This window comes from Stegodyphus dumicola, chromosome 1 (assembly GCF_044657685.1).
Source record: "Stegodyphus dumicola isolate Sdum_Otavi_A_Nest chromosome 1, ASM4465768v1".
Taxonomy (NCBI): Eukaryota; Metazoa; Arthropoda; class Arachnida; order Araneae; family Eresidae; genus Stegodyphus; species Stegodyphus dumicola.
Window position 1 is genome coordinate 247,238,065 of NC_140768.1, and position 20,254 is coordinate 247,258,318.

The window sequence follows — 20,254 nt, forward strand, 5'->3', positions numbered from 1 at the left end:
AGAAAAATTTTTTTTTGGACGTCTGAAAGCAATTGAATTTTCTCTAGATTATATCTAAAACAAAACCTTGTGAATCAGATGAGAATTTCTGCTTTGTGAGTGAGAGCATACATATCCAGAAACATTGTTCTTCAGTTCTCCAATGGGCATCGAGCTCCACTGCGTGTCATCTGGCATATATTAGCCAATGAGCACAAAGCAAATTCAAGGCTGTTATTTGGATGTTCTTTAGTTATTTTGTTCATCTTGTACTGAGTTGTGCGAGTACACGTGCCTTCGGGAAATAGTTTTAGAAATTATCATCTTTTGTTATGTCTATGACAAAGGTGAAATACTCGTGTACGTTTCAAAAATCGTACACAGTTGACTTTCCTTCCATTATTTCCTCAAGGAAATGTAATAAATTTGCGATGTGTACTGTCTGTCTTTGCTTTTTTTTTGATTTCTCATGGTGGAAGGGCGGATGTTCTTAAGCATGTGCGTACACAAAAACACAAGGACAACATGAGTTGTTTTGAAAAAAAATCGAAAAATTAAATTTTTCTTCGAAAACAAAGGACCAAAAAGTTATTAATGCAAAATGTCTGTTCTCTGCCTTTTTACAGTGTCTGTTGCATTCAGTGGCTGTGCCACTGAATGCACTGGATCACTCTGCAGCTTTATTTAGAAAAATGTTTCTCGATAGTGAAATCGCTAAGAAATACTCAAGTCAAAGGACCAAAACAGGTACAATTGTTAAAAAAATAGGTTTGAAAAATGAATCTTCAGTTATTGATTGCATTACCTGTCACCTCTTAAATTTAGCAGCTAAAAAGGGGCAGCTTCTTTACGAAGAAATGTGGCTAAACACATTGTTGATTATTTATTATTATCTTGAAAGGAGTTCTAAAAGGAAGGAAAAATTAAAACAGTTCCAACAGCTGCATAATACTAAAATGAGAAAAATTTTGAAACGTGTGTACATGCTGGCTGTCTTTAAAGAAATCCTTATCTAGAATCCTCGATCAGTGGAACCCACTTCTTGCATTTTTTAAAGAAGAAGTAAATGCTTCGAGAGTTAAGATAAAAGGCTCTATTGGAAATTATAAAATACCTAAAGTAAATGGAGATGTAGTTAATACTTCCATTGTTAAAAATAGGTTTGAGAAAAATAAAGTAATTTCTGCACCATTCAGCAATTCAACTGGCAGTTCTCAAAATAATACTGCAAAATATAAGCGTAAGGCTGACACAAATTTCTCTCAAAATTGCTCAACACATGAAACATTTTCCGATTTCTGTAAGTTTATCTTGTGAAGAACGAATATTTATGTTTTTTACTTCAGACTTTAACAAAGCTTTTTGCTTTTTTTTACAATTCATTTTGCCATCATTCGATGTTCTTAACACAGTTCTACAAAGCAGAATTCCATTAATTCATGTTTTGCAATCAATGGTTTATGATCTGTTAAAGACATTTTATCAAAGTTTGTAAAACCAGTCTGTGTTTTGTCTTGTAATTCTGTATAAGATGTGATATATGGTGAAATAGAAAATCAAAAGAAAGACGAAGATTTGGTAATAGGAGCTACAAGTACAAAAGTAGTGGACGAACTGTCAGAAAGAGACAAAAATAAGTTTTATCTTCATGTTAGAAGTCACTTCTGTCGAGTATGTGGTTACATACTACATAAATTTCCAGTCAACGATGAAGTGATTTTGCATTCTAAAGTTACTGATGTTTCTGCTCTAGCAAGTGCATGTTTTTCTGATATAAGGTACTTTTTGAACAGATTTCATGTGTTACTTCATTGATGTCATGAAAGATGATGGTATTGATGTTGCAACTGATAATATTGCAATATACAATTAGAAAACTTAGATGAAGTTATAAAATCAGCTAGGATTGACAACCAGTGGAGTTTAATTGAAAAACTGAAAGGTGCTGATGGAATTTTAAAATATAGTGAACTGTCTAGAATTATGTTGGCCATCTTGACAGTGTCAGGTTGGCAAGTGTGGACATATATCAATCAGCAAGTACGTTCAAGACAAATCCCTGGGGGTATACCTTGGGCACTCAGTTATGAAATAGTTTTGATACGGCAGCATAATGACCGAGGTGTTAATGAAACCAATAAATAGCTGCCAAATTTTCAATAAAAAAAAAACAAAAAAACAAAAAAAAAAAACAGTTAATTCAATTGTGTCAGTATAGATTTCGCATGACCTGACAATGAAGTTTTTTTGAGTAACTGCAAGTAAAGATACTCGCTAATATATTGTAGAATTTAAATTCCACCATATAAAATATGCTGCTATGGTTAACGTCAAGCTGCTACAGAGGCAGTCTGGAGTTGAAATGAACTGGTTTAAACAATAGAGGAAATAGAAAAATTCACATGCAACGACAATGTCAAATAGGAGAGAATTTTGCTGACTGGGCACCTGAAATTATCTGGAAATTTCTCTTAATGTGCTAAATTATGTAGCATAGTATAGAATAACATAATATAGTATTGAAGACAACAGCTAATCATCGTATAACTTTTGTCCTCCAGTTTTTGCAGACACTATGCATTACAAAAAATTTTCCCATCAATTTGAAAAACTCTTTGCACTAAGAAATTACCTAAATTTTGATACCAGAGTTCCCTTAGTGGGGCTAGGAATTTAGTTTTAGATAAATTGAATTTACATTTTGAATTATGGGTTTGCATACTAAATAATTTGATATTTTAATGACTTAAATTCATTCTATTATTAATACTTGAAATATATCACTTACTAATTTTCAATAAACAGTATAAAAACGGTACATGATTAAGTAATCTTTTTTTTTTCCCCAAATTTTTAAAACTAAAATATTCTACAAACAGTTTTTGAACTTCTGTTTTATTATGCATTAATTTTGGAAAAGAACTGAATTTTAATTAGTAGCACTTACGTAGTTGGACATTGCAGTACTAACAGTCTACAATAAAGTAAAATTATTTTTAATTAAACCAGTTATATTCTAATTTGCTGAAAGTTTTCTTCTTAAATAGTATGTTATCAAGCAGATTTTGAACAATTATGCAAAATTACAATTTTATTATGCCTATAGAGCATAATTTTAACAGTTCCACTGAAATTTATTTTTTAATTATTTTTAATCATTTCTATAGCTTTAAGCGTTTATTTTTTAATTATTCCCTGTATGGAAGAAAGTTCAAAGTTCTAGCTATATTTGATAATAGACAGATACCAAAACAAATTTAAAATTATAAGGACATTTATCAATTAAAAAAAAAGACTGAGATGAAGACTGGTTAAATTTTAAATTGTCCAAGGAAATAATCAAATAGTTGAAATATTTTTTTGACATAACATTAATATAAAGATACGATAGAAATAATTATTGTAAGCACTTAGTAAAGACACATACAGAGTTGCCAACTCTCCCGATTTAGGTGGGAGACTCCCGATTTTCGACCGCTCTCCCGCCAACCCAATTTACAATATATTTCTCCCGACTTTTTCTTATTCTTAATATTTCTCACGATTTTTATGGAACTTCGTTATATGAACAAAAAAAAAGTGATTTTGGACGTCTGAAAGCAACTGAATTTTCTCTAGATTATATCTAAAATGAAACCTTGTGAATCAGATGAGAATTTCTGCTTTGTGATTGACAGCATACGTATCCAGAAACATCGTTCTCCAGTTCTCTAATGGGCATCGAGTTCCACTGCGTGTCATCTGGCATATATTAGCCAATGAGCATAAAGCAAGCTCAAGGCCGTTGGCTGTTCTTTGGATGTTCTTTCGCTATTTCGTTCATCTTGTCCTGAGTTGTGTGAGTACACGTGCCCGTGCCTTTAGGAAATAGTTTTAGAAATTATCGTCTTTTGATATGTCTGCGAGAAAGGTGAAATACTCGTGCACGTTTCAAAAATTGTACACAGTTGACTTTCCTTCCATTATTTCTTCAAGGAAATGTAATAAATTTGCGATGTGTACCATCTGTCGTTGCGATTTTTTGATTTCGCTTGGTGGAAAGGCAGATGTTCTCAAACATGTGCGTACACATAAACACAAGGACAACATGAGTTGTTTTGAAAAAACGAAAAATTAAATTTTTCTTCGGAAACAAAAGACCAAAAAGTGATTAATGCAGAATGTCTGTTCTCTGCCTTTTTACTGGAGCACAACCTGCCACTGAATGCATCGGATCACGCTGCAGCTTTATTTAGAAAAATGTTTCCCGATAGTGAAATCGCTAAGAAGTGCAAGGACCAAAACAGGTGCAATTGTTAAAGAAATGGGTTTGAAAAATAAATCTTCAGTTATTGATTGCATTAAAACAGCTCCGTTCTGCCTCTCTACGGATGGAAGCAATAATACCAATTCAAAACTGTATCCAATTGTTGTTTCTTTTTTTAATCCAGAGTCTTCAGAAATTGAGTGCAGTTTACTTTCTGTCCCCACTTTAGAAGGACATTCGACAGGCTTTAATATAGCACAGCTAATTATTAAAACTTTAAAATAAAATGCTGTCCCTCTGGATAATTCCTTAGCGCTTGGTGCCGATAATGCACCTTGATGACTGGTGTTGCAGGCATCTTAAGAAAGGCAAATTCAGATTTGCAGATTATGAAGTGCACCTGTCACCTCTTAAATTTAGCAGCTGAAAAAAGGACAGCTTCTTTACCATTAAATGTAGATGAACACATTGTTGATATTTATTATCTTGAAAGGAGTTCTAAAAGAAAGGAAAAATTGAAACAGTTCCAACAGCTGCATAATACTGAAATGAGAAAAATATTGAAACGTGTGTACACGCTGGTTGTCTTTAAAGAAATGCTTATCTAGAATCCTCGATCAATGGAACCCACTTCTTGCATTTTTTAAAGAAGAAGTAAATGCTTCGAGAGTAAAGATAAAAGGCTCTATTGAAAGTTATAAAGTACCTAAAGTAAATGAAGATGTAGTTACTACTTCCATTGTTAAAAATGGGTAATTTGAGAAAAATAAAGTAATTTCTGCATCATTCAGCAATTCAACTGGCAGTTCTCAAAATAATACTGCAAAATATAAGCGTAAAGCTGATACAAATTTCTCTCAAAATAAAAAAAAAAAATTGCTCAACACACGAAACATTTTCCGATTACTGTAAGTTTATCTTGTGAAGAACGAATATTTATGTTTTTTTCTTCGGACCTTAACAAAGCGTTTTGCTTTTTTTTACAATTCATTTTGCCAGCATTCGATGTTCTGAACACAATTCTACAAAGCAGAATTCCATTAATTCATGTTTTGCAATCAATGATTTATGATCTGTTTAAAGACATTTTATCAAAGTTTGTAAAACCAGCCTGTAATTCTATATATGATGTGATTTATGGTGAAGAGAAAATCAGAAGAAAGATGAAGATTTGGTAAAAGGAGCTGCAACTACAAAAGTAGTGGAAGAACTTTCAGAAGAAAACAAAAATAAGTTTTATCTTCATGTTTGAAGTTACTTCTGTCGAGTATGTGATTACACACTACATAAATTTCCAGTCAACGATGAAGTGATTTTTGCATGCTAAAGTTGCTGATGTTTCTGCTCTAGCAAATGCATCTTTTTCTGATATAAGGTACTTTTTGAACAGATTTCCTGTGTTACTTCGTTTAGTCATGAAAGATGATATTGATGTTGCTACTGATATACTTCAGTCGCAATTTTGCAGTTTACAATTAGAAAACTTGAATGAAGTTATAAAATCAGCTAGGATTGACACCCAATGGAGGTTAATTGGAAAATTGAAAGGTGCTGATGGAATCTTAAAATATAGTGAACCCTCTAGAATTATGTTGGCCATCTTGACAGTTCCCCATAGTAATGCGGAGTGTGAGAGGATTTTCAGTGTTGTTGCGAAAACGAGAACTAAATTTAGATCTAATATTAGTGATGACACATTAGAAAAAGTTTTATTAGCGAAAGCAGGCCTACATGGCAATTGCTATGAACAAAATTATGAAGTTTCTTTCTTAACGAGAGCAAAATCTGCCACTGTCCATAACATTTGTATGAAAACTGATTAAAGTGCCTTTTTTAAAAATTTTTTTAAATTCTTTTTTTAAACGATGAAAGTAATAAAAATGTTTTTTATGTCTAAGGTATTTTTGTTTTGCTTGCATTTAAGACTTAGTAACTATTTAAAGTTAATTCATTATTAAAAACTATATTTTTATCATTTAAAAAGTCTTTTTAACATTGTGAAAAATCTCCTGATTTCTTAAAAAAAATCTCCTGATTTTTGAATGTCATAGGTTGGCAAGTATGCACATAGTTTTGCAGTGTAATTTAAAATTCAAACCAAAATTTTATGAAAATGAAAGTAATGTCCTATAATATAAAGAATTTCATTTTCTTCAGCAGAGGTTTACACATTTCCCAGTAGTCTCAATCCGAAACAACTGTAATATGAAATTTTCTCTCGGTGCCGAAAAGCATCTTGAAATCTGGTCACTAATCCCTACACTTCCCTTCCTTTTGTGACATAGATGCACCCCTCTGAGAATCCATTAAACGACACATTAGAATCTTTGTTGCAAATAGGAGGTAATTTCTTAAAGGGGGGAAGCATTCGGTTCAAGATTCCCCGTCCTTTCAAGGCTTTTACTGCCACCAAAGCCCCGCCCTCAAAAGGTTAAATACTTATTTCCTCGAAAAAATTCCAGAAAGGATTAAGCATGATTTAATTCGCAATAATAAATAAAGGCATTATCTTTGTTGTTGCGAAGCTTACTTTATCTAAATTGGATTTTTTGCGATTACAATACTTCCTTTTTACTTCGTACAAGGAAGTAAAAAAGGATAAATATTTGTTATGTCGTACAAGGAAGTAAAAAAGGATAATATATGTTATGTCTTGCTGCTAATGTTTAAATATGTGATCTGTTTAAGAATCAATGTCTTGAATTAATGTGTTTTAAACTGTGAAGTATTATTAGATTATAATTTTAATAGTGCTTTTGTAACAGATATTTTTAGATATATATATAAAAAAGTGGTGGCCATGTAAATCTATAATGTCTAAGAATATCTATCTAATTTACCTAATTTAATTATTTGTAACAAATTGCTCACCCTTAAAAGTTATCTCTGTGTGTTAAATCGAGTTATTGCCTTTCATTAATCCTTACTGTGGTCACAAAGTACGAGGGCCATCCAGGAAGTAGATTACGTTTCCGCCTGTGTCCGCTAGGGGCGGGGCTAGCGCGGCCATCTTGGGGTCAGAGCGTTGCGCAGCTCAGTCTGCATCTAGCCGTGCTAGTGAGAGGTTCGTGCTGTGCTCCGTTCAGATACTGTGACGGTTTGAAATGTCTGCGTTAATTGAAAATCCCGCGAGCTGCGAGGTGCGCTCAGTAATAAGGTTTCTGACTGCAAAAAACTGTAAACCGATAGAAATCTATCGGCAGCTTCGTGAAGTGTATGGGGACAACATTATCACTGAAGGTGGAGTGCGTCAGTGGGTCATAAGATTTCAAAATGGCCGAACCAATGTTCACGACGAAGATCGAAGTGGGAGACCCAGCATAGTGACCGCCGAACTTCTCGAAAAAGTCGATGCTAAAGTCCGTGAAAATCGAAATTTCACAATAACGGAACTTTCTTTGAGTTTTCCACAAATTTCGCGAAGTTTGTTGCACGAAATCATCAGCGAAAAGCTTGGTTACCGCAAGTTTTGTGCAAGATGGATTCCAAAAATCTTGACAGAGGACCACAAAAATCAGCGAATGGCTGCAGCGTTGAACTTTTTGGACGCTTACCATAAGGATGGTGACTCTTTACTCGATCGCATCGTTACTGGTGACGAAACATGGGTGAAACATGTGAACTGTGAAACGAAATTGCAATCAATGCAGTGGGGGCACACAAGTTCTCCCCAAAAACCCAAGAAATGCATGCAAACAATGTCGGCAAGGAAGATGATGGCGACTGTTTTTTGGGACAGAAAAGGTGTAATTTTGGTGGACTTCCTGGAAAGAGGCACTACAATAAACTCTCAAAGGTATTGCCAAACTCTCCAAAAACTCAGAAGAGCAATTCAAAACAAGCACAGAGGAATGTTGAGCTCTAAGATCTTGTTGATTCACGACAACGCCCGGCCCCACACGGCAAATGTCACTCATAAAGTTCTTGAATCTTTTAAGTGGGAGTTGTTTCCTCATCCGCCGTACAGTCCCGACCTGGCACCGAGCGACTTCCACCTATTCCCAGCAATGAAGAAGTGGCTGGCTATGCAGCGTTTTGATGACGACGCACAGCTGCAAGAAGAGGTAACGAAGTGGTTGAAGGCGCAGGCGGCCGAATTTTTCGACGAAGGAATTTCCAAGCTCATACATCGCTACGATAAATGCCTTAATTTGTATGGTGACTATGTAGAAAAGTAGTATTTGAGTGTGGCTTTCATCTGTATATAATAAAATTTGTTTCCTATACTTTGTTTATTTTTTTATTCCAAAACTTAATCTACTTTCTGGATAGCCCTCGTACAACACAAAAATGTAAAAAAATTATGCAAAACTTATTCCTTATAGCTCGTGAGACTTAAAATGATACAAAACAATCACTTCAGATGCTTTAATGGCTTATTGGTTGCCCATATGTCAACATCAAGCATTTAGGTCTGTTCTGATGAGTAAGTCTCTCTCTCTAGGCAAGCAGCAGCAATAGCAATGGCCAGTCTTCTGTTACGGATCATGCTGTTATGATTTTACTTCTCATTTTAACTTATGCTATTTGACATAAAATCTGCTTGCTCTTTACTAAACCTCAACACCAAGGGTGTTGAACTCATGGGCCCACAGGCCGCATGCAGCCCACAATGAATTATATGTGTGGCCTGGCACCCTCTCTGTCACAGTGAAGTTGACTGTTATGCCCGTGTGCATAGAGAATGCCCAAGTTCATTTTCTATTTAGTACTTTCTCCCATCACATTAGCACATAGCTCATTGGTTTTTGAGAGTTGTTAAATGACACACCAATCATGCTTTTGAAGTGACTCAAGTAGCTCTCTTTATTTGAGTAGATTTTTCTCTTCTTTGTTTAGCTAAAATGCTCCAAGAGGATGATCCGCTCTAGATAACTGATTTGCTGGTTTCTCAGATGCGTCTTGTTAAGGTTCTGTCGACTGATGCTCACAGTTGCAATCCTATCATAAGGAGAAAGTGCAAACAGTTGATATTTAGTTTTTGGCATTTAGTACCCATGACTTTGTCAAAGCCAAGTTGTAGTAAAACTAAATGGAAAACTGCTGGTGAACACTGAAATTTTCAAGAAAAGTGGGAATTGGAATATTTTTGCTGTGAAGGAAAAAATAAAATAGTCTATTTGATGTGTAATAATGTTATTATAGTTCAAAAGTTATATAACATTAAACTCCATTATGAACGTTTAAAATATGATGATTATGAGGGAGGGATTCATGAGACAAGAAAAGTTAACGCATTTAAAACTGGAACTGAAAAACATCAATTCATGTTTAGTAAAGTATTAAAAAAAAGTGAAGTAGCAGTGCATGCAAGTTATAACTTGTTGGAGTTGATAGCTAAACACTCGAAACCTTTCTCTGAAGGTGATTTGATCAAGGAATGTACTTAAAGCTGTAGAAATTGTTTATCTGGAAAATGTGAAGCCTTTTCAAGGCTCTTTTTCTTGAAATGCAGTTGCAGAAAGAATTACTGATTTGGCTGCCAATTTAAGTGTGATCGGATCAAACAAAATCACCTAATTTTGAAGGATTTTCCATTGTATATGACAAGAGTATGGACATTGGACGCTGGTGGGCTGTAAAGTTATGGATTATGATTCATAATTTACAAGCCAATAATTTACAGGAAATATGTTGAACATTTAAGAATAAATGTAAACAAAACAAAGAATTTACAAAATGTCTAACTTTGCTAGAGGCAATAAATATTATGTGGGTGTGTTGGGGGCTGTTTGCATTTATCCTTTTTCATTAAATTTTTGTGTATTTTATGCAGTAAATGCATTACATGGTGATTTGATCTGAGAAGTTTTTTTGTGAAGGAGTTTTTTTGTGAATATTGGCTATACTGATATCCAGGGTTTGTTAAGAGTGTAATATTAGCCATTCTAATTGACGCTCTTCCACAATTTGCTTAACTTCCACAGTTATTGATGTACTTCCACAGGTATATGCTAATCTTGAATTCATTCTTATCAGGTAGGAAATAATGCCAGAAGATGAAAATTTATTAGTGCATGAGAATAACCCAATAGTACTTGCCCTTTATTTATTTTTTTTTAATAATTATAGCTGATACATTAATTTTGTACCAAAAAAGTGTGCATATATGGAAGACTGTTATGTGATAAAACTTCACATAAAAGCAATAAAGAGACATTGATGAAGTGATTGAATTTAAAAAGCAATATATTATTTTATATTTGATCAGCAGATGGTAAATGGTTATCAGTAATAATAGCTGTTACATTATTGATTAATATTAAACATTATTAAATAAATAAATTCTAAATTCGCTTATATATTGCATTTCTTTTTGTGGCTACTATTGAAATGCTCCATTGTTTAACTAGATGATTTAAAAGTATTATACATACTCTTAATTTATATATTTAATATATTGAATATCTCTGAATACTTTGATTTATAATATATTAGATTCATGTAACTTTTAATGAACGTCAGGAATTTAAACAGTTTTCACTCTTATTTTAAGTAATAAAAGGTGTTTATGATGTCGTATATTATGTACTTTGGTCCAAAATTGTGAATGACTTCCTTTCTATCTAGGAATGAATAATTAATATCTAACTTATTTTGCAGATTGGTAAATTGCTAGTTGCTTGCATTTTGACATGCATACAAACAAGCTTTTATAAATGGTTTAACATATGCAGATAATGACTATTTATCATAATGTTTGTTCAGTGCTGATTGTTACCAAGACAGAAAATTATGAAGTTATTATAAATACGAGGGTTGTAAATTAAATAGTGGCAACTTAACCTTGAAACTCGCCGAAGGGCAGGCATGCGCAATTAGGATATGTGAGTGGTGACGCGGTACTGTTTTCGATGTGTAGAGTGCAAAAAACAGTCGATCTGCTCAGAAGGGTAGTTGTTGTGTGGCGTTAAAGTGAGCAGTTTTGTTCAGTTTTGTTTCCATCACTCTAAAGCATGTTTTCAAAAGGTGATCAGCGGTCGTGGCTTAAAATCGAGGTTGCCCGTGGCAGAAGTGCAACAGAATGCTATCGAGGATTAGTAGAAGTCTGTAGTACACATGCTTTGCTGCATAAGACAGTAGCACGATGGATTCAAGCATTTCTTTCGTGTCTGAATGAGACTGCAGATTTGCAATGCACAGGTCAGCCCTCCATTCCTCAATAGCAGATTGACATGATTGACATCCTGAGCGGTGTGCTTACTATAGACCGCCGATGGACTGTCCGAGAATTATCCTTAGAGGTTGGTCTGAGTCATCAAACGGTGTGGCGCATAATGAAATCTCTCAACATGAGGAAAATTGCTTCCCGCTGTGTTTCACATCGACTAACAAAATGGCACCGCTTTGCACTGGCTGGCACCCACTTGGAGAGATACTGCAATGTAGGAGACGCATTTCTGCAAAATACTGTCGCCATTGATGAGACATGGGAAAGAGCCTATGAACCTGAATTAAAGCGTCAATCAAATGAATGTCGTCACCAAGGTTCGCCACATCCACAGAAATTTTGACAGGAACCCACTCGGGTGAAGGCTATGCTGATTATGGCATACGACTGGGACGGTATGATTTTTACATATGCTGTACGTGAATGACAAATTTTCAACGCAGATTATTATTGCTGATTTCTACAGTACCATCTGCGTCTGGCTATGCTGCGCAAACGTCCACGTTTATTGCACAACAATCTCCCTATCATATTGCATGACAACCCTCGTTGCCATGTTGCAACAATGTCACTCTCCTTTTGCAATGGTGGCAGTGGGAAATCCTGGAACACCCTCCCTACTCACCTGACATGAGTCCTTATGACTTCAATCTGTTTCCGAAGTTGAAGGAACCCCTCCGAGGTCACCGATTTCATGACGTTTCATCTGTACTTCACGCAGTAGGGCGCTCGGTCGCTTACATCAACAATCAACACCTTGCCGCTGGTCTACAACAGCTTCCTGACATTTGGCAAAAGGTTATAAGCTTTGCTGGTGATTACATAGAAGGAACGTAATGCAATTGTACTTGTAAGTTCATTAAAAATTTATTTATACCTGTGTTGCCATTATTTAATTTACAGACCTTGTATAATAATCTAAATGCAGGAGAAAAGTCTTTTATTTACAGCATGATATTGACATATTATTTATTATTGTAATTGTGTATCTAGGCATTTATTTGTTTAATGAAAAATTATGGTATTTCTTAAAACAAAATTTATTATCTATTCAGTCATATTCATTTCTCTTATAATTATTTTATTATTATTTCTCTTATAATTAAAATAATATACTTTATAGTTTGTATATTCTTTTCTTTTAATATACCCTTTATTTTTTTGAATTAGAAATGCAGCTTTCAAATTTTGTAATGGAAATTAGGTATATTAATATCCACAGTTTTGTCTTTAGCAGAAATATATTAAATTTTCAATATATATTAACTTTAAAATTTCTTTTTAGATTGGTATGCATGGTATACGTATTGAATTTAATACAGAAAAAGGCTACAAACGAACAGCTACATACCTTCCTGAAGTTGCTCCCGAACAAGGTGTGCCTTTTCTTGATTGACCCACTTCTACAACCATTTGTTTTCAGATGAAATGAAAAATTATGCATTTTTTAATAATTCATTAACTATAATTAATTTAGTTTTAATTATGCAGAATCTTATAAATTTGTAACTGAATGACAGATTTGCAGTTTGATATTTAAAAGGTTTGATGATCTTTTATTAATTGCTCAGATAAAGAGAAACATGAATGTGATATTTTTCATTAATTTGATAAGAACAATTATTTATTGGAAAGGAAATGGCCAGCCCACACAGTGGAATCTGAACTTTAAACACAATCCGTTCTGGAGACAGTTTGACTTAGTTTAGTAGTTTGAGTTAAACAGGGTTGCCATGCTACCTGAAAAACCTGAAAGCTGAGAAAAGTCGTGGAATTCTAAAATTGACTAAAAAAGTTGGGGAAAAATCAGGACATTTAAATATTTTAAACAAAATCTGGAAAAGTCGGGAAATTTCATGCTGCAATCCCCCCCCCAAAAGCGATTTTTATGCCAGCGTCGGAAGCGATCACTTTCTTTTCGAATTATGTATCATGTGCATTTGGGAAGCCGGCATATAGCCAGTTTTCTCAGCTCCAATCAAATTGTTTTTCAGAAATGCAAAAGCAAGTTTGCAGCAACTTTGGTTTCTAGTAACCTCTAGAATCGAGAGGTTTGCATGTGCTTATGCAATGCATGTTGAACTAAAGAAAATACCTTCTCGTTCTCCTGAAAAACAAAATCGGTTTAATCCAAGTATACAGTATGCACGTTATGATAAGCGTATTTGGTGACGTTATGATAAGCATTAAGCGGGTCATTTTGGTGTTGGCAACAATTTTCTAAATCTTGGCAAGGCCATAACCATATACTAGGATTTTTACCACAAAATCTTTAAAAAAATTTTTTTTCTTTTTAAAATGCTTTATTTGTTATTTTTGCAGTAAAATAAATTAAATAAAAAAAGTAATTAGTCATCTAGGCCAACCATTTAATATAATTATATTTGCCAAATATCGTTGATTATTGTAATTAAGTTTTTAATCTTTAGGTAAATTATTTTAATGTGGCTTCTTCCTTCTAAATTTATTTATTATTAGTTCATAAAACTTTCCAATTCCAGGTATATTCCTGAAACTAATTCTAGCAGTATGATGACATACCGTCATGAAATTTAATGCTTATGTATGCTACTTAATAAATATAAAATACCTGAATTTATTTTAAAATATCATTAAATAGATTTTTTTTGGTACTTTATGATGTCATCAAATATATTGATACTCTTGTTCACAGTATCGCTATTTTGCTCACAATATCTTGATATTGAGAGTGCAACTTCTCTTAGGCTTTATGTCTGACCAGCTGCATAATAGTTTTTTAAGGTCCCCTGTGAGAATATTTCTTTTATTGTCTACTTTTTATTTTTTTGAAATTTGTTGTTTATTTTGTGATCTACAGTCTATGATAATATATATAACCTAGCTAATATAATTATTATGAGCATGTTCTACACATTTTCAAAAATTAAAAAATAAACACTTACCAGCTGAGGCAGCTTGAACATACTGATTTTAATTGCTTAATATATTTTAGTCTTTCAAAATGTGAAGGAATTGCACCATCAAAGTATGAAAATATATGTTAGTACGCATCTGTCTTTTAAAGCATTTAACCCTTTTCTTGTTCCAAATGTCCAAAGTGTCTGCTGATTTTCATATGCACTTGTTGATATTGAAAAAATTATGCTAAATCAATATACATGCAGTATTCTAATGAAGTGATTCAATGAAAAGTGTTTTACAGATGTAATGCACTTCTAGTCAGTTATAATTATGTATTGCTCAGTAAAATTAGGAATGCATGAATTAAAAAAATTTAATAATTTTTCATATTTAAAAAATAACTGTCCTCATTTTATTGATTTTCACTTTATTGAATTGATTTTAGCTGTATTGAATTTTTGGAACCTAGTTGTGATACGTATACATTTATGCACATCATAAGCTTCATAGTATGTGATGTACATCAGTTAGCATTAGCTTTCATTTTTAAGATTAATTTTTTTTTCATTGATTTAAATTGTGTGAGGGGATCTTCTAAAATTTTTTGATGTACATAAACATATTTTCAATATTTTTATCATTATCATTGAATTACACAAATAAATTGTCTTAATTTCTGTAACAAACTTACTGAATACATATTTGTGTACCAAGTGTATCTGCAGTTAATTTAGCTACTTCCTTTTTATTTTTCCCCTTTAATGAAATATAGAATTATTTTTTATGTGTTCATAATTCATATGAAAATTCCTTCTATCATATAGTAATATAGTAGCAGTCAGCCATTATTGATCAATAAAAATGATTTCTTTTTAGTTTTAAGATTTGATGAAACATGAAAACATGGTTACTGTGATATTTAAAACCTATTTACTAACCTTATTTTATATTTAGAATTATAGCATTGAAAATTTAATATGAAATGAAAGTCAAGAAAGTTTGCTTTTGTTTATTAAGTTTCTTGGGTAATAAAACTTAGATTTCTGAGTTGTTGATGTTATTGCAACTGACTGTATGCCAGTTGCAATATATGTTGTATATCAGTGCCTGTTTCAAGAAAAATATTTTCTTGTAGGTTAGAGTTTGATAAATGTGTTTAGTGTAATGGAATATTTAAAATCTCATATCTTTATCGTTCTTATTTTGGGTTTAGATAAGTGGTTCTCAACCTTTTGATGAATGAACGTATACCATCTAAAAAAAAAATTAAAAACTTTAGTACCACTTCTACATTTTGCAATGATTATTTTTCAATTGCTCAATAGAAATATTAATATATAATATATATTGCCATTTGCACAACCTGTTGGCATATTTGTATTAAATATGCACACATAAAAATATTAGATTAAAAATTGGTTACCATTTTAATTATCAAAATTTAAATTATAATACTTTAATTATAAAATTTAGTGGGGAATTTGGGCCTGTTTAAGAGAGATCAATTTCAGGATCCACTTTTAATTTTGTTCTTTATTTATTTTTCATATATATCATGGAAGAAAATCCTTGTACGTGCTAATAGATTGCTCAAAAAGGCAACAAAAATTTAATATCTGTATTTGAAATTTCTTTAAATTCTTTTTTTTTTTTTTTTTTTTTGATTCAGCCAAAATTAAACAAGTGTTTTATTTTTGAAATCTTCAGTAAAGAGTTTATATAGGATTTTAAGAGTTTATATAGTTATCATAGGAAATTTCTATCAATTGTTCTTCACAAGATAAAATTTCATGTACATTTCAGCAAAAGGGATTTCTAATCAAATTTTCTTTTTCATAATCCTCGGAAAAATACATGTTATATCAGGAAAAACAATGATTTTTAATGACGGATGCTAATTCTTTTATTTTCAAATTATTTTCTGTTAGAAAACTTTCCAAAAGTTGTAAAAAGCTTAGAATATTATCCAATTCTTTGATTATTAGCTTGGTTTTTTTTATCATTGCATTTATTTTATCACTAATGGTAAAACACTCTTAGTAATAGTAAATTTAACTCATTTTAACTTTGCAAAAATTTTCTCTAAATATGCTAAACGCGCCAACCATAATTCACTGAATAAATATTTTTTCAATTCAAATTTTGGATCACAGAGGAAAATTTGAATTTCTGATCGAAGTTCAAAAAAACAATTAAAAAATTTTGTCTCTGGATAACCACCTCACTTTGGAATGTAACAAAATTCTTTCATGTTTACTGCCGATCTCTTGGCATAAAATTGTAAATATTCTTGAATTTAAATCTTGGCTTTTCATAAATGACAGGAAAAGATTTTGAGATTTTGTAGGATTGTTTTGGCTACTAAAGCTTCACAAGGAATGGAGAAGTAATTTAGTTTTAGATGCCACTTTCTGTATTTGAGAAATAACACTGGAATGTTTTCCTGTGAAAGCCTGAGCTCCGTCACTGCACACGGCTATGCACTTATTCCAAGGAATGTCATTCTCAGATGTAAAATTGTCAATTCAAAAAGACAATTTCATTTGCAGTTGCTCTATATCATGTAGAAATTCATAAAATAAATGCTCTTCAGCAGTTCGTTTATCTTCTTCGAAATGTATGTGAACTAATAATTGAACAAAGTTTATTATATCAGTACTTTCATCCAACTGTAATGTGAAATACTCACACTGTTTTACTTTTTGAATAAGTGTCTCTTTTATGGAGTTTGCCATTTCATAAATTTGTCAACTCACTGTATCATTTGTTAACGGAATATTATTTAATTCATTAGCCGCTTTTTCATTGAATAATGTTAAAATGATATCTTTAGCTGCTGGTAATATAAGGTATTCTCCAATAGTTTGAGCCTGCCCAGTTTTGGCAATTCTTGGGCTTACTAGGTAACTAACTAGCTTTCAAAGCTTCCAAAACAAAATCTTTCATTATTTGTTTACTATTTTTAAACTCTGTTAATTTCCTCTTAAAATAGTCTTCAGATTTATCCTTTGTAGGCATGCTTAGACTCAAGATGTCTTTTAAGATATGATGGTTTCATACTTTGAATGGCTAACGGTTCACCGCAAACAGCACATCGAGGTTGAGGATCCATTTCATCTCCATTCCAAGTAAACTCAAATGATAAATAACTCTCATTTTATTTTCTATAAACAATTTTTCTTTTCGTTTCAATATTCATAGTGCTAGTAGATTGTCCTGGATCCATCACTTGTGAATCATTTTTTTCGCTTAGTTAATCTTAGCCATTTTTCTATTTTTAAAAAATCTAATTTTTTTTCTTGTCATCATTTTTTCACAAATATTTAAATGCACAATGTATTACATGTTCTTCAGAAAGACGACAGTATTCTCAAGTCAACTCAGAAATATAAACTCGGAAATGGTGGCGACAAAAGTGCATACATGCTAATAAATCAATCAAGTCTTAAAGAATTAATGAGATACTATCATTTTTTTTAATAGGAACTTATTTCCTATTGAATACAAAAGTTATTTCTTTTACTCCTTTTAGAAACATCATTTATGACAAATTTTGTTATGTCTATGGCTAAGAATATTTGTGAAAACAAAAATGGATTCTTTTGATAAAATTTACGAGCGGGGGGGAGGGGGGATGGGAGACGTTGCGGCGTGCAATGAACTGGAAGTTGATCTGTCAGCACTATTTTTATCTTCAGGGCAGATTTTTTTATTTTATTTGGCTTATAATTCCTTACTAAATGTAGTATTTCATCTCGATGTACTCCGTCTTTGATATGATTTAAATAAAATTCCTCTCATTATAAATATCACGAATACACATCAAATAGTTTTCTGGGTGCAATTTTCTAATTTCGACCATGGGTAATGTCTGCTTTACGCATGCGCGCGTGCATTGAAAGAAATGTTTAATAAAGTAAACAAATAAATATTAAGCTTTTTTTTTTTTGTAAATTTTGATACCCTTTAGATCATAATTGCTTATTATTTCATATATAATTATGGTTTCATATTTTTAATTTTATAATTTCTGCATGCCATGTTACCAGATTTAAACTGATGATCTATAGACTAGAAGAGAAACACGCTAATGTGACCATCAAAATCGTAAAAACATCCTCGTATTTAGTGTAAGTATATTGAAATACTCGATCGATTTCGAGGGCAGCTAAAGGTCCCTCCTCATCAGGAGAAAGAAATGCATAGTAAGAAGAAAAATAAAGGGGGAAGGAGTCTCAGAAACATGTGGTCCTTATCAGCACTGCACGTGGTTATAACCGGATTTTTAATCAGAGTTACACTGGCCGCCTACTTTTACTGAGCCAGGCTATCTGATCAAAAATGTAACACAAAGGACAAGAAAAATTAGCGAAGTTAAAAATAGGGAACGAGGGGCAACTGCACCTTCACGCTCAAAATCTGAACTTCGAATAAAGGAAAGCAACCACTGAACGGATTTTTATACCCTCTGGTAGTACCAAACGCGAGGAGGTAACACCATCTATTGGCAAAAATAACTGAATTAAGATAGTAGAATTTTATGTGTTCGATAGCAAAAAAAGAAAATGAGATCTTACGTGAAATTCATTCTGGTACTAATATCATTATCTTTAAAGGTGATAAGGGTGGACAGATCGTTGTTATGGACAAACACACATATATTACTGGAGTCTGTAAACTGATAAATGAAGGCCCATACTGCTCGATCCCTAAAGATCCTTCAACTTCGGACCTCACGAAAGTTAAAAGTGCTATCAAATCTTCTCATATTCTGCCAACGCAGTTGACATTTATTCCACCTATTACTAATTGCACTAGGCTTTATGCTCTTCCAAAAGTCCACAAAACCGGTATTCCTTTTCGACCTATTGTTTCCAACATAGGTACTGCTTCATATCCTTTGGCCAAATATTTAGTTTCCAGATTTTCTCCTCTACTTGCTAACAATATTCACACTGTAAAAAATTCTGTTGAAGTGATTGATAAACTTAAAAACATTTCTCCACTTCGTTCCATTACACTTTCATTTGATGTCAAATTACTGTTTACTAATGTTCCGGTCGAAGGAGCACTAAATTGTCTTGAGACTAGGCTTCAGGAATTTCACTTCACACATACTGAAATTAATGAGTTGGTTTCGCTTGCTAAAGTCTCTCTGAGTCAAACCCACTTTGTTTTTCAAAATGCATATTTTCGTCAAGTTGAAGGATTGGCTATGGGTAATCCTCTCAGTCCGGTACTTGCTGACATTTTATATGCACTATTTTGAGATGAAATTATTTGATAAACTATCTTTTCATCTTTGGATTCGGTATGTTGACGACACTCTTGCACTTTTTGACGGTTATAAAGAAGATTTATCCGAGATTCTATCTATTATGAATTCAATTGATCCAGCCATCCAATTCACTCTTGAAATTGAATCCAACAATTCCCTCCCCTTCCTTGATATTCTTATAATCCGCAATGAAATTGATTTTAGCACTGCTGTGTACCGTAAACCCTTTGCAGTTTGTTTACCACCCCATGCCAAGTCATGCCACCCTGTTAAGCAAAAAATGGCTTCTTTTTACTATTATGTATTCCGCGCGCTTAAAGTTTGTTCCTCTGAATCTTTGCTTACCAATGAACTTAATTATTTGAGAGCAGTTGCGATTGACCGTCGATTTTCTCCCATGGTTATTGATAAAGCCATTAAAAAATTTTCAGATTCCCATCAAAGAAGACATTCCACTGTTAGAAATAATATTAATGACCTTGTTGTGCTTCCATTTTATCCTTCTGTTAGCTATAAAATTGCACGGATTCTCCAGAAATTCAATTTTCAAGTCGGTTTCTCCCCTATTAATAAAATTCACCCTTCGATTCTAAAAGATTGCGTTTCTACCTTGAATTCTTGGGGAATTTATAGTATATCGTGTCAGTGTGGTTTAAGATATATTGGCCAAACAAAAAGAGCGTTGAAGTTTCGTGTC

The 20,254-nt window shown here is 32.8% G+C and overlaps 1 protein-coding gene across 2 annotated transcripts in view; it reads left to right on the forward strand.

The window, feature by feature from the left end:
* Positions 1 to 20,254, forward strand: part of LOC118187560 (nuclear protein AMMECR1-like) — a 75,584-nt gene that overhangs the window by 29,867 nt on the left and 25,463 nt on the right. For both annotated transcript variants that reach the window (XM_035357809.2, XM_035357815.2), the window contains exon 4: positions 12,682 to 12,772. In XM_035357809.2, coding sequence (XP_035213700.2) covers positions 12,682 to 12,772 — 91 coding nt within the window. The remainder of the gene's footprint in view (positions 1 to 12,681; positions 12,773 to 20,254) is intronic.